Raw genomic sequence first — 21218 nt, forward strand, 5'->3', positions numbered from 1 at the left:
CTGGAACATACTCGCATGGCTAGATGATTAGTTAAGTGTCAGATGTTTCAGGGAAGGCCTTGTAGACCATGGTAAGAACTTTGAACTTTGAGTGTTTGGGGATGCCAATCCAGAGTTTTAAATAGAGAAATGGTATGGTCTAGTTTCTGTTCGGCTAATAAACAGAGAAGTGTGTCTGTGTGTGTTTGCAGGAAGATGATGAGGAACCTGTGTAATCCTCCAGAGGAAAGATAATACATTTTGCTTGGGGAATGTGGGTGAGGCTTCATAAAGGAATAATGTCATAGCAGAACTTTGAATGAAAAGGCATTTGTTAGACAGGAAAGTCAGAGGTGTCAGCATGTGTGTGTTCCAGGAACCAGAAATAGCTTTGGATGAGTAGTTGGTTGGGTGGTGGAATAGCAGGAGGTAGAGCAGACTGGGAAGGGCTTTGAAGGTTGAAGTAGGGATGCAGGGTCACCATATTATACAACTACTGAATCCTGTGTAGATGTACTCTCTGGAGTTGTGCCACAAGGTGGCCTTACTAGGGAGTTTCGCTCTGAACCTAAGGGCCACGGGCATGTGTGCAGGGCTTCTAGTTAGGGTAGAGACTCTGGAAGCTGACACAAGGAAGACTAGCTGAGGCATTGCTAAGGAGGAGAAGCCAGTGAGGAGGCAAGAGACAGTGAGCCCTGATGTTTGGTAGGGGTTGTTGAACCAGAGGTAGAGGCTTTGGGCTTTGAATAATCGAGAGGACTTAAGTTGTGGATTGGGGGAAAAAGCTAATGAAGTCCTTTAAAAAATACAAAATAAACAAAATATGAGATAATACAGAAGTATATAGCGATTATAAAATCCTCACCTTCATCCCACTTTCCTGAGGTGTCCCTGAAAGTTGGAATTTTTGGTGTGCCTTCCATCTTTCTGTGTATTTATTTTGTGTACGTATTCAAATCTATTGTATATACACATACAGTTGAAGTTTAAAATGGAGTCATACTTTTCTTAACATTTTTTGGGACTTTATTTTTTCATATAATACCAATATAATATAGTTCTGCCTCGTATTTTACCTGCTGCTTGGCATTCAGTTGTTTTAATGTACCGTAATTTACTTAGTACCCGATAGATAGACCTTTAAGTGGTCTCAGGTAGTTTCGCTGTTCTCCGCAATAGTGAAATGAACATTCTTCGTTTGTTCTTGTTGTGTGCAAACACTGCCTCAGAGAACATGTGAAGTGAGAAGCATGGAATCCAGTTGTGACTTGGGGAAGTTGTGGTCCCACTCCTTTGGGAGTATGTGTTCTTCTGTGGATCTGTTCTTAGGGAACTTCCAAAGGGGGGATGATCAGGCTGGTCAAAGTCTACAAGCCACATTCTAGGGGCAACATTCAAAAGAACTGGGGCTCTTTTTCCAGATTTTAGCTAGGGATTTCACTGCTTCCAAGTATCAGATGGGTTCTCAGAGGGAGATGGAATAAGGCTTTCCTTGTGGAAGTTTAGACCGGGGAGAAATAGGACAAATATGTAGAAATGAGAATTTAGCAGACTTTAGTTGGTTTGGGTAGGACTTTATGGAGCAGGACTATCTAAGTGGATTAGAAGAGTGATGGGTTTTCCATCATTGGATGCTTTCAAGCAGAGACCGAGGTGCTATGAACAGGCAGTATGTGAAGCAAGCCAAAGTGTTAAGAGTCATTCCAACATTGGTTGATAGTAGTACTCCAGATGGAGACCATGAGGCACCAAGATGGGAACAGCACTAACTGTGGGTTAGGTTGGGGGAAGGATTGAATTGACTGAGGGTCAGTTTAGGGGAGCCTAAGGCTGGAGGCATCCTGGGGTATAGTGCTGGGAAACCTGGAGTGCTGAGTAAAGCTGGGTGAGAGATCTGACGTCATCCACACTTTTGGTACAGACAGTCTGCAGGTGTATAGATCAGCAGGGACACAGGGATAGTAAGGAGTCTAAGGGTAATTGTTACGGGGGACTGTAGGAGGAGGGGTTACATGGGAGTCATCATGATCCATGCAAGAAGATCATGTTTCAGCCAAGGAGATGGGTAAATTGAAAAAGTTAGTGCTCCTTGATTGCCAATCGGTTTGGAGATGGCTGGGCTGGGAGCTGAGGCTGAAGATGGCCTTTTGGATTTCATTCAGCATTTATTACCTAGATGCTTGGGATAGAGCAATAAACAGAGCAGACAAATATCCCTTCCCCCTCATGTTTACATTCCCTCAGTATACATTCTAGTGGGGAAGAGGTGTTATATATTAGACAATCAATTATATATGCTAAAGAGAAAAAGCAGGAAAGGGGTATGTGATGCATCAGTAATAGTAGGGTTGAAATGTTAAGTATCTAGAAAAGGAGAGCCTTTTTCTTCATAATAAGATGATTTTGAATAAGGACCTAGAGGGAGTGAGGAAACAGCAAGCCATTTAGGGAAGAAATAAGCTTATTTGAGGAATGGCAGGCAAGCAGACCTGTGTGTTCAGAATGGAGTGAGCAAGAGAGGTTTAGGAAATCAGGTTAGAGAGATCTAGATCTCTCGAGACCTTGGAGACCGTGGTAGAGTTTGCATTTTTTCTAAGTAATGGGAAATCTTTAGAGGGTTTGAGCAGATGTGTAACATAACTGGCAGGATCACCGTGGTTGCCGTGTTGGGAATAGTCTGTTGGTGTGAGGTGGAGGTGGCGTAGAATAAGGGAGACCAGTTAAAGAGTCTAATGCGATAAGCCCAGTGAGAAATGGTGATGGCTTGGAATGGGTAGTGGCAGTGAGACTAGTGAGGAGTTGGTCATGAGCAGCTGATTACCTGCTAGGAGAATTCTAACACCATCTCAAGATGCAGGGCCTGAGAGCTAGTGAGAAATCATTGGCAGAAGAAACTTTTTGGGGAGTCGTATCTGGATCATGGTCATGTTGGTATTGGAACTTTGATTAGGGTCTGATCTGGGGCCAGTAAAGGGTCAGAGTGAGATTCATTGGTCTCAGAAGATCAGGGTTGGATTCTGGGTCTTGGGAACATTATAGGGATTCGAGGGTGAGGACCGGTTTGGGCTCAAAGTTGTTGATGAAGGCCAGTATACTTTTTCTGCATCTTCCCATCATACCAGGGTTGGTTGTGCTCACCATATCCTGTCCTATTGAACTCACCTGGGGGGAATTAGAGGAGTATGGAGGCTCTAAAGCTTTCTCTTCCTTGGGTGTCATGGAGCTGGATTCAGGCTCAGCCCTGCCTGGGGGAAGCCTGCTGGCCTTCCCAAATTGGGACATATAGTCAGGGAAGGGTAGAGAAGGGTCCTCAGTGCTTGACTCAGGTCTTTTTTTCCCAGATGGCCCACTGCATGACCTTGGTTCAGCTATCCATTTCCTGTGACCACCTCATTGACAAGGACATCGGCTCCAAGTCTGACCCACTCTGCGTCCTTTTACAGGATGTGGGAGGGGGCAGCTGGGCTGAGGTGAGAAGGGCCTTGGGAGTTAAAGTTGTGGAGGAAGGTTAGAACTGTTTTGGGGGTGGAGGGTGTGTGACTGTGATGCTACTGGCCTCTTCCCACAGCTTGGCCGAACTGAGCGAGTACGGAACTGCTCGAGCCCCGAGTTCTCCAAGACTCTGCAGCTTGAGTACCACTTTGAAACAGTCCAGAAGCTCCGATTTGGCATTTATGACATAGACAACAAGACACCTGAGCTGGGGGATGATGACTTCCTGGGAGGGGCTGAGTGTTCCTTAGGACAGGTATGTAGGCCTAGGGGTTAAAATCCTTTAGACACATGTTCAGTAAGAGCCCTAAAGCCCAAACTGTCTGGAAAGTGGAGGTGGGGGTCAAGCAAGACCTAACCCTGCCTGAGATTTTGCTCCCTTATGCTGCCCCAGATTGTGTCCAGCCAGATAATAACTCTACCCTTGATGCTGAAGCCTGGAAAACCTGCTGGGCGGGGGACCATCACGGTAAGGAAGAACTCTGTGGGGGAGGGGGTTACATCAGTGAGGAATTCATGAGGGGATACAGTCTCCTGCCTCCCCTTCGTAGGTATCTGCTCAGGAGATGAAGGATAGTCGTATAGTGACCATGGAGGTGGAAGCCAGAAACCTAGATAAGAAGGTGTGTCTGGAAGGAAGCCCTGAGGGTTTAAGAATTAAGGGGCAGCGGTGGTGTGTTGGGGGGTGAGGCTGGGGACTGGCAAAATGGTTGTCTCTCCCTGAGTCTTATACTGGGGTCTCTGTGGCATTGACAGGACTTCCTGGGAAAATCGGATCCATTCTTGGAGTTCTTGCGTCAGGGTGATGGGAAATGGCACCTGGCATACAGATCTGAGGTGTGAGACCCCTGGTATTGGGTGGAATGGGGTAGGAGAGACTCTCCTGGGGCTTGTGATTACCAAGGTTTGGAATAGGGAGAGAGAGACTGCATATGGATAGAGAAGGATGACAGCTTCCGATACGTCAGCCCAGAGCTCACTAGGGGCCTTATCCTCCACCTTCAGGTAATCAAGAACAACTTGAACCCTACATGGAAGCGCTTCTCTGTTCCCCTTCAGCATTTCTGTGGGGGAGACCCCAGCACACCAATCCAGGTGAGGAGTTCGCCCCCTGAATGGACCTGGGGTGGGGGGGATTTATTCTCACCTGCCCCCTACCCCTGGTCTCTGTATATACATACACACCTCCCCCCACTCTTTCCCCAACAGGTGCGATGCTCAGACTATGACAGGGATGGTTCACATGACCTCATTGGTACCTTCTACACCAGCTTGGCCCAGCTGCAAGCAGTCCCGGTGAGTGCCAGCCCTGCTCAGGGGTGTTGAGGTGGGCCTAAAGGACTGCAGCCCCAGGGAGAGAGGGAGGGAGGGCAGGCCAGTTCCGGCTGATGCTCTAGGAGTTTCCTACCCTAATTTTTCTTTCCTCACCAGGCTGAGTTTGAATGTATCCACCCTGAGAAACAACAGAAAAAGAAAAGCTACAAGAACTCTGGTACTGTTCGTGTCAAGATTTGCCAGGTGAGGCAATAGCCCATGGGACCCAGGCTCTGACCCATGTGCTCCATGGCCCCAACCCCTTCACCCCAGCCATGATCCTTGTTTCATCTGCAGGTAGAAACACAATATTCATTCCTGGACTATGTGATGGGAGGCTGTCAAATCAACTTCACTGTAAGTTGCTTTATCAGGGGTAAGAGAACAGACCTGGGTTTCAGAGTGGCCTTCAGCTCCCCTCTTCCCCTCCTCCTAGGTAGGCATTGACTTCACGGGCTCCAATGGAGATCCTTCCTCCCCGGATTCCTTGCACTACCTGAGCCCAACAGGGGTCAATGAGTACCTGACAGCACTGTGGAGTGTGGGCAGTGTGATTCAGGACTATGACTCGTGAGTAACTTGTTCTTTTGCCCATCCCCCTCCCTGCAGATGCTTCAGCCTCTGGGCTCACAGTCCCCTCTCTGTCTTTTCTCCAACTCACTGTCTTCCCACAGGGACAAGTTATTCCCAGCATTTGGATTTGGGGCCCAGGTACCCCCTGATTGGCAGGTGAGCACTCTTTTTGCTTCCCCAACTCCTATTTCAGTGTCAGGGTCCTGATTTGGGGAGATGTGGTTGACTTGCTCTGTGGCACCCAGCTTTATGTGGAGAGGCAGGGATGTATCCCTGCAGGCATGTGTACAGCAAGTGCTCAGGACTACAAAGCTCCTATACAATGGTTGTTATATACCATAGTGTCCTTTTTCTTTGCATATAGATGGTCATGGGGAAAGAACCTCATTTTCATTCTTGCCCTCAGGTCTCCCATGAATTTGCCTTGAACTTCAACCCCAGTAACCCATACTGCACAGGTAAGTTCCTTCATCCTCCACCGTAAGGCAGATGTGTCCACACCTAGGCCGCCAGGCTTATGCAGATAAGGGGAGTGTGGGGGTAATGGGGTAGATACCTGACTCTGTTGTCCAGAGGAGTGGATTTTAGAGCTAGGTCTCTGGACTCAAATCTAGGTCTCAGATCTCTATCTTGCCTCTTTCTAAAACCATGTGACTTGGGGCCAGTGTGCTTTGGCTTCTTAAAACGATAGCTATTATAGGATATTGAATATTTAAGGAGAAGATACATATAAACTTTGAAGCAGTAAGCCTGGCACATACTAAGCATTCTCTAAAAAATGGTAGCTATTATCATTACTATCTTTGGCTGGAAGCTCCCTGGTACCTGTCTGGGCATCAGTGGAAGCCTTGGTGCAGCTCTTTTCTGGGTGCTTTTTGCCCAAGCTCTTTTGTCTCTAGAGGGCTAAACCTTGTGGCTCCCCAGTACCCCCACGTGTGCAACAAACTAAAGGGGAAAACTTGACCTGACCTGATCTGACCTGGGTTTTGGACATGAGTTCACACTTAGAGAAAAGTTGTGAGAGTAGTTATAGGGGGTTTAGGTCACTGGGGCTCAGTGGTCAGGGCCTGGGTCACAGAGGCTATTGTTTACCTTCACCCAGATTCCCCAAACATGAACATTTTTAGTACACTTGCTTTCTGATTCTCTTTTGGTCACTCAAATTCTCTCTCTCCCTTCCTCTCCCGCCCTGTCCCCCCTCTTATGTATATGGATATAGCTGTATATCTACATCTGTATGTATGTGTATGCGTGTGTACACATTTTTTTTTCCTGAAATGTTTGAGAATTATAGTGAATAAGCCCTGCCCCAAGTTTGGCTCTGTGGCCCCATCAACTTTGCACCCTTAATCCCTTAAATACTTCAGTGTATGCTTCCTAAAACAAAGAAATTCTCTTACGTAACTACAGTACAATTCTCAAAATCAGGAGATTAACATCAATACCATTATCCAATCTAGAATTTATTCAAGTTTTGCCAGTTGTCTTTTACAGTAAAAGAAAATCTCAGATCATATAATGCATTCATTTGTTTTGGCTTCCAGAGTTGTTGTTGTCTTTCATGATATTGACATTTTTTAAGTTTACAGGCTAGATAATTTGTAGAATGTCCTGCAGTTTGGGTTTACCTGATACTTCTTTATGATTAGATTCAGACTGTGCACTTTCAGTGGGCATATTACAGAAGCTATGCTATGTGTTCTCTCAGTACACCATGTCAGGAGGCCCTGATACTGATTTATCCTATTACACGTCATGTTAACTTTGATCACATGGTTAAGGTAGAGTCTACCAGGTTTGCTATTTGTAATTAATAAGTATCTTTGGGGAAGATACCTTGAGACTATGTCAATATCCAGTTTCTCATTAACTAGTACCCTGTAGTTTTAGCACCCATTGATGATTTTCGCAATCAGTGTCAAATGATCTTGTAATTCCTCCTTCTACATTTCCTCTTCTTTCCCATTATTTATTTATTTATTATCTAGGGATTCTTATTTTATTAGATGGATTATAATTCATTATTTTATTAAGTGGGTTACAATCTGATGCTTAACTATCTTATCTTAGATTTGTTCAGGGGACCCCCTTAATCAGATTTAATTCAAGTTGTGATTTAGGGCAAGTGCTCTTCTCTTTGATCTTAATTCTCCCATCTACAGGATAAAGTTAAGTACCTTGGGTTATAGGGATGGTGGAATGAAATGCACCCAGGTTCCCAGATCTCCTCGGCCAGGATGGGGTGATCAGGATTGGTATTTTCCTTTTGTAGGCATCCAGGGCATTGTGGATGCTTACCGCCAAGCCCTGCCCCAAGTTCGCCTCTATGGCCCCACCAACTTTGCACCCATCATCAACCATGTGGCCGGGTTAGCAACCCAGGCTGCACATCAGAAGACTGCCTCGGTGAGGATCATGGGAGGTGGTGGTGGTGGTGGTGGTGGGTCAAGGGTCTTGGGGTTGGGTCTTGGTCAAGGGTTCCCTTCAGGGATATGTAACAAGAAACTTCTGATCAGTATGGAAATGTGTGGCTGGGGTGTTTAGAAGGTCTGCCTCAGTTTGTGAATGGACTTATCCCCAGCAATACTTCGTGCTGTTGCTGCTGACTGATGGAGCTGTGACAGATGTGGAGGCTACTTGTGAGGCTGTGGTACGTGCCTCCCACCTGCCCATGTCAGTGATCATCGTGGGTGTGGGTGGTGCTGACTTCGAGGCCATGGAGCAGCTAGATGCTGATGGCGGACCCCTGCGTGCACGCTCCGGGGAAGCAGCTGCCCGTGACATAGTGCAGTTTGTGCCCTTCCGCCGCTTCCAGAATGTGAGTGGGGGCAAGCCTGGGGGCAGACCAAACCTAGGAGCTTATCCCTCCACCTCTCTCTGAGTGGGATACTCACCCTTTCATTGGGGCAGGGTTGGGGGTTTGGGTTTATATCCTTTATATCCTTTTTTAGGTATGAAAATGTAGACTTTGGGAAGCTGTTATGGGTCACCACTGACCTTGCCCTTTTTCTCCTGGCAGGCCCCTCGGGAGACACTGGCACAGACTGTGCTTGCAGAAGTGCCCACGCAACTGGTCTCCTACTTCAAGGCCCAAGGTTGGGCCCCGTTCAAGCCACTTCCACCGCCAGCCAAGAGCGCTGCACAGGCTTCTCAGGCCTAGATTCCCTTAGAGGGTGGGCTATGGCTAGTCCTCAGCCTTGTGTCCCCAAGGTCCCTGTGGGCATGGCTGCACACATTCCCCAGTGCTGCACTTTACATTTTATACTTTTATATTTGCTCCTGCTGTTGCTCTGGATCCCTCCTGCTTGCCCCTGGAGTCCTTCATTTAATAAAGATCACTGAAGACCACTCACTGCTTTGCCACCACTCTGTGTTTTTGAGTGGGAATTTGCTGTTAGCCATGTTTATTTTACCTGAGCTTCGGGTTATCCACCTTGAGCTTGTTGAGTGAAGAACACCTCTGACATCATAGGCCTAGGCAAAAAATTGGGTATTCCAGGCCAGAAGTCTAGAGACACTATTTTTAAAAATAAAAGGATTGAATGTGAGCCAAACACCCAGCCTGCCCTGCCTTAGGACAGGGCTGAGCTGGAAACACAGATAAGATGGAACATGCTGGGGGAGGGATGAGTTTTAAGGACTATGCTAGACTTCTGGAGGAGGGAGGCAATGGTTCTAATCCTAAAGATAGGCTATAAAAGCCTGAATGTTTTTAACAGCTAATTTTTTTCTTACTAGAAAATTAATGTGTATTTTCATTAGAAAAGAGAAAATACAGAAAAAATAATATCCAAACTCCCGTGTGCCAAAAAAATATATATTTGGTGCGTATCTATAATCTATACATGTTTTTTATTTTACAAAAGTGGGATATTATACTTACTGTTTTAACATGCTTTAAAATGTAGGCTAGTTAGTACAAAATTATTTCAAATATAAATATTGTATAAAATAGATAACAGAGCAGGTGAGGGTTCCTGTCTTTCCTAGGTCTGACTTTTTTTTTTTCTAATAGGATATATTATACACGCTCTTTGCACCTTGTTTGTTTTGTTTTGTTTTTTTAAAGATTTTATTTATTTATTTGACAGGCAGCGAGGGAGGTAACACAAGCAGGGGGAGTGGGAGAGGGAGAAGCAGGCTTCCTGCTGAGCAGGGAGCCCGATGTGGGGCTTGATCGCAGAACATTGGAATCATGACCTGAGCCGAAGGCAGACGCTTAACTGCTGAGCCACCAGGCGCCCTCTTTGCACCTTGTTTTTATTATATTTTGGGTGTCTTACCCATTAGAACTTATTGGTGAACTTATTCTTTTTAATGCATATATATATATTATTCTGTGTATGAGTATCTTATAGCTTATTTAGCCAATCCCTTATTTAGTGAGATTTGGGTCCTCTCCAATTTTCCAATATTACAAAGTGCTGTAATGAATATCCTTGTACATTTATCTGTGCATTTACCACAGCATTTCTGAAGGGTGTTCCTAGAAGTAGAAATGCTAGATCAAAGGATATGAATATTTAAAATTTTAATAGATACTGTAAATTGCCCTTCATAAGTTTTTTATCCTTTTTTCTGTTTAATATGACAGGCAAAAAATATTTTCATTTTTAGCTTGAATTTAATTTTGAAGGTGTACCATTTCATGTGTTTATTTGTGAATTATATTTCTTCTGAATAGCCTATATATAGGTTTTTGCTGTTGTTTTAGCCTTTATTCTTATAAATATTTAAAAATAACTCCTCCCAGGGGCGCCTGGGTGGCTCAGTTGTTAAGCATCTGCCTTCGGCTCAGGGCGTGATCCCGGAGTTCTGGGATCGAGCCCCACATCAGGCTCTTCCACTGGGAGCCTGCTTCTTCCTCTCCCACTCCCCCTGCTTGTGTTCCCTCTCTCGCTGGCTGTCTCTCTCTGTCAAATAAATAAATAAAATCTTGGGGCGCCTGGGTGGCACAGCGGTTAAGCGTCTGCCTTCGGCTCAGGGCGTGATCCCGGCGTTATGGGATCGAGCCCCACATCAGGCTCCTCTGCTATGAGCCTGCTTCTTCCTCTCCCACTCCCCCTGCTTGTGTTCCCTCTCTCGCTGGCTGTGTCTATCTCTGTCAAATAAATAAATCTTTAAAAATTAAATAAATAAATAAATAAAATCTTTAAAAAATAATAATAATAATTCCTCCCAAATTATTGCCTTTTCATTTGTAGTATTTTTTTTTTTTTAAGATTTTATTTATTTATTTGACAGAGACAGACACAGCCAGCGAGAGAGGGAACACAAGCAGGGGGAGTGGGAGAGGAAGAAGCAGGCTCATAGCGGAGGAGCCTGATGTGGGGCTCGATCCCATAACGCCGGGATCACGCCCTGAGCCGAAGGCAGACGCTTAACTGCTGTGCCACCCAGGCGCCCCTCATTTGTAGTATTTTCTGATCCATAGAACTCTTTTGATATGGAAGTTGATTACATATAGCAGTCTAGCTTGCTTTTTAAGAAATTATCCATATATCATTAATTACTTTCCATGACATTGAACATTCCCTTAAATATTACCATTTCTTTTGGTCATGTTTTTGTAGCATAATTTGTCTTATTATGTGGGGTGCCTGGGTGGCTCGGTCAGTTAAGCATCTGCCTTCAGCTCGGGTCATGATCCTAGGGTTCTGGGATCAAGCCCCACGTCTGGCTCCCCACTCAGCAAGGAGTCTGCTTCTCTGTCTCCCTCTGCCCCTCCCCCTGTCTGTCTGTCACTCTCTCAAATAAATAAATAAAATCTTTTTTTAAAAATTGGTTTATCTTCTTACATACTATTTCCAGTTTTTATAAACAACAATGTGATGACTATCCTTGAAAGTATTATCTTCGATAACATTGATAAATCCTTTGGCTCCATTCTTAGAAGTGGAATTACTGTGATTAAAGAATATAAAAAATTTTAAGGCTTTTGGTTCCTATTGTGAAACTGCCCTCCAGAAAAGCCGTATTAGTTCATTTTTTTTTTTTAAAGATTTTATTTATTTATTTGACAGAGAGAGACAGCCAGTGAGAGAGGGAACACAAGCAGGGGGAGTGGGAGAGGAAGAAGCAGGCTCATAGTGGAGGAGCCTGATGTGGGGCTCGATCCCATAACGCCGGGATCACGCCCTGAGCCGAAGGCAGATGCTTAACTGCTGTGCCACCCAGGCGCCCCTAGTTCATATTTCTAACCTTAGGCTTTGAGAGCACTCAGTAGAGTTATTGTTTTTAATTTTATTTAATTTTATTTTTTAAGATTGTTTGTTTGACAGAGCACAAGCAGGGGGAGCAGCAGGCAGAGGGAGAGGGAAAAGCAGGAAGGAGATCCCAGGACCCTGGGATCATGACCTGAGCCCAAAGCAGATGCTCAACCAACTGAACCACCCAGGTGCCCCTCAGTAGAGTAATTTAAATTACAAAAGTAATATCCTGAAAATTTAAATGAATGGATATGTGCTTCACCCTCACACATACTCATGCATTCCACTTCCTAGAGATCTAACCACTGTTCATAATCTGTATGTATATTCTTCCAGTGCATGAACACATAGGGAAGGATCCTAACAGGCAAGATGGTGCATGTTCTTTTGCTCAGGCTGGTCCTCTTTTTCTATTCTCTGCCCAACTAGAACCCTTAATCTTTTGATACCCGTCTCCTCCATCTTTTATTCTTCCAATTCTACTTTGATCTTTAGAGTAAAGAATTCTTGGATCAGTAAAGAAATTGTTTCCTGGAGCATGCTCCCTCCCCTGTCAGGCTCCCTGAGGGCAGGGACTGATTAACACTAGACCACCTGTACTGTACTGGGCCTTGCAATAAAGATAGCCTGAGATGGGGCTACCAGGTCTGCATCAACTCTGACTCTGATCCTTCCTAGAGGTTCTCAAGTCTCCTTAGTTTTTGAGTGTTTACTTTAAGAAAAGCGGTAGTTGGGGCGCCTGGGTGGCAGAGCGGTTAAGCGTCTGCCTTCGGCTCAGGGCGTGATCCCAGTGTTATGGGATCGAGCCCCACATCAGGCTCCTCCGCTATGAGTCTGCTTCTTCCTCTCCCACTCCCCCTGCTTGTGTTCCCTCTCTCACTGGCTGTCTCTATCTCTGTCAAATAAATAAAATCTTGAAAAGAAAAGAAAAGAAAAGCGGTAGTTAACCTCTCCACCTGCACCTAGCAGGAGTTGGGGGGACTTTCCCAGAGGGTGAGGGTAGGAATTGAGATGCATAAATACGACTTCAGGCTGACTGGCAGCTCTGAGCTAAAGTGGGTGGCCTCTGGAAATAGGTAGGTTTGGGTTCCATTGTGGCACTGTTAACTAGCTCTGTGACCTTGAGCGTTTCCTGACTTGAGCGATTTTCCCCACTGAGGTTACGAGTATTGGTTAGGTAATGTGTAGAATGTTCAGAGCACCACCATCTCTTGCATATGGTAAGCACTCCATAAACATGAGCTGCTCTCATGTTGATCTGAACTTCTCCAAATTAGGAGGGTGCATTGGAAAGTAGATCCCCCAACGTATTTATATGCCAAAGGCAACCAGAACCCTCCCCACCCCACCTCAGCATGGATCCAACTTCTTTCAGCACAGACCTGCACTCTGCTCCAACAATCAGCATGTTTAATGGCGTTCCCCTGTGGCACTGTCCCCTGCCCCCTCTGAAATTCGCATACCGTGGGCTCGGACCCGATACAAGCATGTGAAACGGGGGTGGCCCCAGTTGCTTAGAATCTGGATCTTCACCTTGGGAAAGGCATTTGGAGGGTCATTCTGGGGAGACAAATGGATTGTGCCAAGGCCTGCTGTCCCAAGGGCTGCCTTCCTCCCCAGTCTTCTTTGCTGTCCCATTCCTTTAGCGCCCTCACCCCCAGAGACACACACCTGTAGGTGGAAAGTCTGAATCTCTGATTTCTCCACATCGAAGGTGAATTTCCCCAAGAAAACTTCAGTCTCATCATCAACCTGGAGGCCCTGGTGGGTGAAGAGTGAGTAGAGGAACAGTGAGGCACAGGTGGAAGAGGGAGAAAGAAACTTTATTGAGGACCTACTATGGCAGTAGTTGTATGTGCACTCTCATGTATTTTTTTGGTGTTAGTGTAGTGTGGGATGTGGGCTCCCAAGAAACCAGGTTGCAGTTTAGTCTAGCCAATTGTTAACTGTGTGACCTTGGCAAATAACATCCCCTTTCTGAGCATTACTTTCCTCATCGGTGAGGGGAGATGATAGCACTTTTTAGGTTGTTGACTGGATGCGTGGATGTTGACGGGATGTTACTGGATCCAGGTAAAGTACTTAGCACAGAATAAGTGCTCAATAAAGCCATACCTAATGTTTGGATATGCTTGTAATTCTAACCTATAGGCCTGAGAGGAGAGTGGTAGTATCTCCATTTTACAGGTGAGCAAGCGAAGACTCAAGATAGTGACACCAATTTTCATGACTGGTACTTTCTAGGCAAAATCCCCACCTCCTTAGGCTCAGCCCCACTCACGTAGACGGCGAAGTCGCGGGGGGCGCTGTTGGCTCCCCCGCTGTGTGCCACACTGGGCGGTGGGTGCTGCAGGGTGATGTCGCTCAGTTGCACACGACCCGGTAGCCGGATCACCACCTGGCCCTGGTCGCCTTCAAAAGCCCAACAATTCCCAGGGAACACATCTGGCTGCAGGCGAGCAGGTAGACCTTCAGAACCCAAGGACAGAGCGACTACGGCCCTTCCCCAGCCTGGGCATTGGTTCAGGTAGGCCCCGCCCTTAGCTCCACCTCTTCATCGGTCCCGCCTAGTCCACCACCCGGAGCCCGGGTGTCTTTCCAGCCAGATCCTGTTCAGTACCCCAGTCCCTAGCACCACCGCCTCCAGCCGGGCCCATCCTCTGCCAGTCAGGGCCCCGCCTAGCGCCACGCCCTCTGTTCGGCCGGGTCCCACCTCCCGGGAGCTGTTGGGTCCTTTCCCCAGCATCCCGCCCCTGGTCTGGTTCTGCGATCCAGTTTCCAGGCCCACCTCCAGGATAACCGTTGGCGGCCGCGCGTAATTCCAGAAGCTGAAGCGATTCCAGAAGTAGGCAGTGTTCGCATCCTCATAGTCGTGTGATGTTTTCTCTAGGTCAATGGAGGCCCCTGGAGCAGGGAGAAGCAATCACTCAGGGGCTCCCAGGCCTGACCGACAGCTGGGGCAGGGTCTCTGAGATCGGTCTCTTTGGGCCAGTCATGTGCGTAGGTCTGTCTGTGTCTGTGTCAATGTCTCCGTCTCTTTCAGTGTTTCAGAGTCTCAGTCTTGCAGCGTCTCTGGATCTTACCCACAGAGCTCAGCGCATAGTCGGGTTTTCTCACAAAGTCTTCATTCAACCTCTGGAATACAATCTTGGCCACTCTCTGAAAAGAGGGAGGGCGGGTCCTGAAGGGACGGAGCTTGCAGCAGATTTATAGGGGGGCAGAGTTCTGGGACTAGGTTCTCTGGGTTGGACTTTGTGGGTCCTGGGAGAAATCCCAAGTCGGGGCTCTGGGGCGGGGCTTAGCGCTCGGGACCCAGGGAACGGGGCTCCGCAAGGGGCTTCCAAGGTGGACCTTGGACTGAGCAGTGTGCGAAGCTACGGGGCGGCACTTCGGACAGACAGGAGGCCGCAGGCCTCACCTCGCTGTTGGCTGCGCGAACGCTGGACACCTCCTTGTGTAGTTTATTCAGCTCGGCCTGGAGCTGCTGCAGTTGCTGCCCCTGGGAGCGCACACGCTCGTGGTACTCGCTGCAGGCGGGAGGTTGGCGTGGCGCGATTGGCTCCCTGTCCCCCTGGGCACTTCCCGTAAGGCCCCCCGCACAGAAGCGCCTTTAAGCCCCCTAATTCCCCACCCCAGGTGCCCTCTTTCACCTTAGAGTCAGCATCTCCTTAGGTTCCTATTGGAGGGAGGGAGGGACAAAATACAGGGCTGTTCAGCTCTCACCCACTTTCTTCTCCCCTTCAGCCTGGAAGCACCCTGACTCAAAGGGCCTTCTTTTTGAGGACTGCCACCCCCCTTCCCTGACCTGCCAGGACCTCTCAGAGACCCCCAACCACCTCTGGGCACAATCTTTCAGAGATCTGTTTATATTCCTTCCTTAGGATTAGCGCTTCCAGAGCGGATATCCCCCTCCCACCAGCCTAAGGAACCCCCACAATCTCCAGGTTCATATCCTGCCAACCACCCACCCTGGGACAGAGTTGCCCTGACTCACATTCTCCGAAGGAGGGACCAGGTACAGCAGCCCCCACCAGAGTGCTGGAGAAAGAGGGGTGGTCTCAGGGTAAGCCAAAGGAGAGGGTTTCCCTGGCATAAAGGGGTGGTGAGGAGAGAAAAGCCCTGAGGGGGGCTGCTGCGTCTGAGAGGGGCTCGTGGGCTCCGAAGGGGACTGTGAGCAGCTGAAGGCATTGAGTGGGCTTAGGGATATAGGAGAAAATGTGCCAGGTTTGGCTACACAGCATCCAGGGGTGGGACCCCAGGGGATTCTCCACCCCCTCACCTGCCAGAAAGAGGCTCAGCAGTGACACAGCCGTGAGCAGGAAGCGGATGGAACAGACCTCCCTGAAGAACGGGAGGGAGACTGAGGCCCCGGACCCTGATGCATCCCGCAGCCCCACGCTGGGCCCTAGACCCAGCTCCCGCGGACACGACTCAGCCAGGTCTGAATTGAGTCAGGCTCAAGCCTCCGTGGGTCCGGCCTGCTACCCGCCCCATTCTCTCCCTCTGACCTGTACACAATGACCAGCACGTCTCCTACCAGGGACAGCAACACGCTCAGCACCTGCAACAGCAGGCCTGGGGAGAGGAGAGGGGGCTTAGAAGTCGGACGGAGATGAAGAAGGGCTCATAGAGCGTGGGGTTCGAGGTTCAGGAGGGGCTTGGGAAGAGAGGGGTGGGCTGGGAGAATTAGATGGAGGCAAGGAGAATGAGTTAAGGCTCAGAGAAGGAGGATCGGGCTCAGGGAAGGGGCTGGAGACTGACATGGGCACGGGGCTCAGAACGAGCAGGGTCTCCAGAAATGAGAACTGGGGTTTCAGAGGGGGCCGCCGGAGGGTCAGAGGGGTTCCGGGCTGGCCTGGCCCGTACTCAAGAAGTTCTTGGACACGCGCGGTGGAGGTATCTCCTGCCTCAGATCCAGCGTCGAGAGAAGGTCGAGCTGCTCCTCAGAGACTACGGGAGAGCCAGCCGGTTCTGCGGGAGCCCAAGGGCGCCATTGGGGCCTTGCGCAAGGCAGGTCCACTCTTCCCCCGGGACCAGGCCGCAGGTTCCCCAGCCCAGAAGCGGGGCAGCCCCCACAGGCACTGGTCCCACCGCATCCCCACCCTAGGTCTCTCTGAACTCTGAAGCCCCGCCTCTCAGGGAATGCTCAGTCAAGACACTGGTTTCCCCCCCCNCCGCGCCTCCTCTGTGGTGTCCAATCTCAGGATTTCCCCGCCCCTTCCCAGGACTGTCCATCACACCGAGGTCCCGCCCCTTAGGGAATCGTATTTGATGCCTCTCCTCTTCGCCCTACAGGCCCCGCCCCCTAGGGGGTGTCTAGATAGATTTTATCCCCATTCCGTGCCAAGCTCCGCCCCCTGGGCCCCGCCCCCTCCCTCCGCTCTCCCGGGTTCGACCCCGCCCGCACCCGAGGCCCCGCCCCTCACGGTTGCCGCGCCACAGGCGGTCGGCCCGTTGTGGCTCCCAGGCGCCGGCTTCTGCCGAGAGCTTCCAGCCCATGTGGTTCCTCCGGGCACTCCTGCGCTCAAGGCGGGCTCACCGCAGCTCGAGCCCCGGGCTCTTCTGCCCTCGGGCTCCCCGGGCCCCGGCCCAGCTGACCGGTGCCCGCTGCTGTCCCCGGAGGTGACGCTCACTGAGCTGTTGCTGTTGTCGCTGTAGAAGTTGGGCGTGTGCTTGTGAGGGGACGTGGCCGAGCCCGGGCGGGGGCTCCGCCGCATCCTGACCCCGGGGCGCCCTCCCACGGACGCCAAAGTAGCCGCCGCCGCCGCCTAGGCCCTCAGCTCTCCTTCAGCCGATGTGCGCCGCCGGGACCCCACGGACCCTGTGTGCAGCCGGCGGGCCCCCCAGCCGGATTCAACCCTCTCTCCTGTAGCTGAGCCCGGCTGCTGACGTCATAAAGGAGCCTATGGTCTCTACGGAACTCCCTGAGGGTGCGTCACAGAGCTAGTCGTGACGACCCTGGGAGCCACGGTAGTCTCATTCTTTCCCATGTTAAAGCAAGCGATGACATCACATCACTCCCCAGAACGCCCTATCTTATGCACTTGTCATAAAAGACTCTCTATCCCCCTTCCTGCTTAGTTTTTCTCCTCAGCTCATATCACCAACGTGCTGTATATTTACTTACATATTTCTTCATTGCCTGTCACACCCACTAGAACGTAAATAGGCAGGGATTTTTGTCTTGTTCACTAGTGTATCCTCCAGGACCTAGATAGGTGTAATGAATGAATGTTAAGAAGGGGCAGGGCACTTCTAAATAAACATTTAGTTTCTTTTGCGGGCAAACCCTTCAGGCCCCTCCTCTTGTTCTCCTCCTCAGGCCAGAGAACTCTGACCTTGGGATACGTGCTTCCCTCTCCCAGACCCATATTCACCAGGGACCTATGGGGTGAGAATTCAGTACCCATCAACCACCATACCCATACTCAGATCTTGAGTTACTGAAAATGAAATGAGGAATCACAGATGGTCACAGTCAAGAGACCAGAGGTTTCCAGACTCCCGCTGTGCAGCAGAATAGATATTCAGGTTCCCAGGTACATTTTGAGATTCGACTTCAGCATTTCTTGAATGGGTGCAGGAATGTGCATTTTTAACAACCATATGTGTGATCCTGATTAAAGGCCACACTGAAAAGCAATGCAGTGCATTCCATGCACATTGCACAGCTGGGCAAATGGGTCCAGAAACGGGAAAGGAGTTTCTAGAGTCCACACAATGTATGATAGAGATTACAATTCCAAAATCCTGCCCTCAAGCCCAGTACTTTCTGCTAAATCCCATCTTTTTTGGAATGTTAGGTTAGGAAGAGAAAGTGACAGTTCTTAGAGGGGCTGAGGGGGAGCGAAAACTTGTCAGCCTGTGTTCCTGCCCAGAGCGGAAGTGGCCAGGATGCCTGGGTGGCTCAGTGGGTTGAGCACTTCTGCATCCGGGGATTTATCCCCCCATGGGGTTCCCTGCTCAGCGGGAACGTTTTTCCCTCTCCCTGATCTTGTGCTATTGCTTGCTCTCTCTCTCTCTCCCTCCCTCTCATATTAATAAAATCAGAAGAAGAAGAAAAAGAAGAAGAAGAAGAAGNATCCGGGGATTTATCCCCCCATGGGGTTCCCTGCTCAGCGGGAACGTTTTTCCCTCTCCCTGATCTTGTGCTATTGCTTGCTCTCTCTCTCTCTCCCTCCCTCTCATATTAATAAAATCAGAGGGGGAGGGGAGGAGGGGAAGTGCCCATACTAGTTTCCAGAGGGGTGACATCAATAGATGCTTGATTATATGCCACAGAGTTCAGGGGTGAAGGGAGGGAAAGGCCAAGGCACTGCAAGCTAAGAATTCTGGTCCCCTCTCTGCCTTCCTTTGGATCCCATTGCCCTTATCTGTCAACTGGGGAGATGAAGACTTCCCCTAACATCTGGGACCTTAAAGTCTAACCTGTACCTTACTTAAAAACAGAACAACCCATGCCTGATTGTCTGGTATTTAGTAGACCTCAAAGCTCATTTGAGCAGCTAACACTTGGGAAACAGGTAGAACAGGGCTTCCCAACCCCTCTGTTGAGTTGGAGAATTTGAAGCACAAGGAGGGACTATGTCTGGCGCAAGGCCACACAGCAAGACCCAGCTCCTCTGAAGTTCTAATCTTATCTGTGCTGCTGCTCGATACATTCCTGGTACACAGGTCAAAATGACAAACACAGATTCCAGAACCCACCCTGCATTCCTTCCCACTGCCCGGATGTCCTCTGCTCAACTCCTGTCCTCAAAGCCCATTTTATTTTTTCTTTCTTTCTTTCTTTCTTTCTTTCTTTCTTTCTTTCTTTCTTTCTTTTTCTTTCTTTCATTTATTTAAGTAGCCTCCTTGCCCAATGTGGGCCTTGAACTCATGACCCTGAGATCAAGAGTCACATGCTTTACTGACTGAGCCATGCAGGTGCCCCCTCAAAAGCCCATCTTAAACACTGTCTCCTCAGGGAAAGAGCCTCTGGCCTCCCTCTTCTTGAGTTCCTGAATCTGGAAACTTTCCTGCTGTGATGGGAATTGGTCTTTCTACACTTTGTTTGGTGTTGGAATCTGTGAAGCTACTGGAAGACAGAGAACATGTCTGATTCACCTCTGTGGCTGTACCCTTCCCCTACATGGTGGCATAGCACAAGTCTTGCATGTAGCAGGTGTCATTAAACAGAATGATTAAATGGATATGCACTCAACACACGGTTACAATCACACATGGGTTCAGACTACCATATACATTCATTCCTTCATTCAGTAAAAGTACTGCACATCTGTTTCAGGGCTACTAACCTAAGCGAGGAACTCTATGTCTAGAAAAATGCACAATTGTTCAATATTTTATAGACAATTTCAAGAATTTTCAGACCCCCTGGAGCTTATCCATGGTCCCACTAGTAAGACCCCAAGTGCCCAAGTTAAGGACCTCTGGCTCCTGGTTAAGAAGTGTTCTGAACACTTGCTATGTGCAAACTAGGGACATACGTTCAACCACTTATTAATGCAAATGTGTTGAGTGCCTGCAGCACTAATGCTGGGGGCTAGGGGATTCATTTTTTAATCCATCCATTTATTTAGTCAGGTTTTTGAGGGTCTACTACGTACCAGATCCTCAGTGGGGCAAGGACAGAGAGATGAATAAGGAGCATCATGAGACCTGTGCCCTTGAGGACTCATTGGCTCGTGGGGACAGACTAGGGTCCTGTCTCTCCCCTTGACTCCATCTCCACCTTATCCCAGCTCTCACTTCACAAGGGTGCATTGCAGGGTGGAGGCTAAAGCTGGTGCAGGCAGGGAGGACTGAGCTGACCACAGGGACCTTACCCCCTTCTCTCAGTCCTTCGGCTCCCTCTCCACCCATGACCCCCAGGCCTGCCCGTATGTTTAACTAAAGGGCAGGGATTGCTGAACCTGCTGGGTGAGTCCAGTTGAGTCAGAGGCGAATTGGGTGAGCGGGCAGGTGGGCAGGAAGGCAGGCGGGCAGAGGGAAAGCCAGTAGCCCTGGGACAATGGCGCTGACTCTGCGTGTGTGGCGACTGACAGGGCTGCCAGGCACCCATGACCGACAAGTAAGGCTCAGCTTTCGGGGTAAGGCTTGTAGGGGTGGACTAAGGATTTTGCAACTGAGGGGGGGCTCCCATTTCTCCATTCCCTAGGCCCTCAATCCAGTGCCTAGGCATCTCACCAGCCTGTCTCCTTCCTCTCCCAGCCCAGTTCTCTGCCTCTTTCCCTGTCCATCTTCTACCTTTCTTTAAGGGTGGGTGGACTGGACCCTGGGCTGGGCGTGTGTGTGTGTGTGTGTGTGTGTGTGTGTGTGTGTGATTTTTTTGTGGGGAGGGGCTGATAAATGACTATTTCAATTCTGAGCAGGCTTCACCCAAAAAACAAGGAGAATTCGCTGTGGTCGAGAAGCAGATATCGGTGAGGTGAGTGGGGTAGGGTCGTGGATGGGCAGAAGCTGATCTGTGTCCCAACTAAGTCCCTCTTTAGATGAGTTGGGGGGCATATTCCTGGGTTTTGGGAGCTGTATTCTCAGGAAGTGGGGTCAGTCTCAGGCTTGAGAACCTAGACCCAGTCAGAATCAAGACTGAGGGGATTAGTTCTTGACTGGTAGTTACCCTCATATCAGCCATAGTTTGGAGTCAAC

The 21218-nt window shown here is 49.0% G+C and overlaps 2 protein-coding genes and 1 pseudogene across 12 annotated transcripts in view; 2 read left to right on the forward strand and 1 right to left on the reverse strand.

The window, feature by feature from the left end:
• CPNE1 (copine 1) overlaps window positions 1-8710 on the forward strand; it is a 34195-nt gene extending 25485 nt beyond the window's left edge. For all 7 annotated transcript variants that reach the window (XM_019796616.2, XM_011221265.3, XM_002916410.4 and 4 more), the window contains 15 exons: window positions 3321-3449; window positions 3548-3727; window positions 3866-3940; window positions 4023-4094; window positions 4228-4308; window positions 4477-4566; window positions 4681-4767; window positions 4903-4989; window positions 5083-5142; window positions 5222-5355; window positions 5460-5514; window positions 5765-5816; window positions 7631-7764; window positions 7940-8176; window positions 8378-8710. In XM_019796616.2, the coding sequence (XP_019652175.1) occupies window positions 3321-3449; window positions 3548-3727; window positions 3866-3940; window positions 4023-4094; window positions 4228-4308; window positions 4477-4566; window positions 4681-4767; window positions 4903-4989; window positions 5083-5142; window positions 5222-5355; window positions 5460-5514; window positions 5765-5816; window positions 7631-7764; window positions 7940-8176; window positions 8378-8518 (1614 nt within the window). In that variant the 3' untranslated portion in view covers window positions 8519-8710. The remainder of the gene's footprint in view (window positions 1-3320; window positions 3450-3547; window positions 3728-3865; window positions 3941-4022; window positions 4095-4227; window positions 4309-4476; window positions 4567-4680; window positions 4768-4902; window positions 4990-5082; window positions 5143-5221; window positions 5356-5459; window positions 5515-5764; window positions 5817-7630; window positions 7765-7939; window positions 8177-8377) is intronic.
• A 3837-nt stretch (window positions 8711-12547) lies between these two features.
• SPAG4 (sperm associated antigen 4) lies at window positions 12548-17419 on the reverse strand. Of its 5 annotated transcripts, none has more exons than XM_034641323.1 (12): window positions 16975-17419; window positions 16434-16538; window positions 16076-16142; window positions 15847-15908; window positions 15562-15605; window positions 15218-15243; window positions 14986-15094; window positions 14651-14726; window positions 14356-14471; window positions 13849-14016; window positions 13239-13328; window positions 12548-13127 (listed from the first exon to the last, which is right to left on the reverse strand). In XM_034641323.1, exons 1-12 carry the CDS (start codon window positions 17282-17284, stop codon window positions 12978-12980), a joined length of 1323 nt encoding a protein of 440 aa, XP_034497214.1. In that variant the 5' UTR covers window positions 17285-17419; the 3' UTR covers window positions 12548-12977. The 5 variants fall into 5 exon arrangements, with proteins under 5 accessions (XP_034497214.1, XP_034497213.1, XP_034497217.1 ...); XM_034641322.1 differs by having other exon boundaries at window positions 15562-15653; XM_034641326.1 differs by having other exon boundaries at window positions 16994-17200.
• Window positions 17420-20580: 3161 nt separating this feature from the next.
• Window positions 20581-21218, forward strand: part of LOC100470673 — a 32235-nt pseudogene continuing 31597 nt past the window's right edge.

The sequence above is a fragment of the Ailuropoda melanoleuca genome, chromosome 13 (genome assembly GCF_002007445.2).
Source record: "Ailuropoda melanoleuca isolate Jingjing chromosome 13, ASM200744v2, whole genome shotgun sequence".
Taxonomy (NCBI): Eukaryota; Metazoa; Chordata; class Mammalia; order Carnivora; family Ursidae; genus Ailuropoda; species Ailuropoda melanoleuca.

What these genes read in the sequence shown, in the direction of transcription:
- SPAG4 (XM_034641322.1), bottom strand. Translation starts at nt 17,284, where the DNA reads ATGCGGCGGAGCCCCCGCCCGGGCTCGGCCACGTCCCCTCACAAGCAC. An exon ending in CGTGAGGGGCGGGGCCTCGG is followed by an intron (nt 16,539 to 16,974) that starts GTGCGGGCGGGG and finishes GGGCTCCCGCAG; the next exon opens with AACCGGCTGGCTCTCCCGTA. An exon ending in TGGTCCCTCCTTCGGAGAAT is followed by an intron (nt 15,244 to 15,561) that starts GTGAGTCAGGGC and finishes TCCCTCCAATAG; the next exon opens with GAACCTAAGGAGATGCTGAC.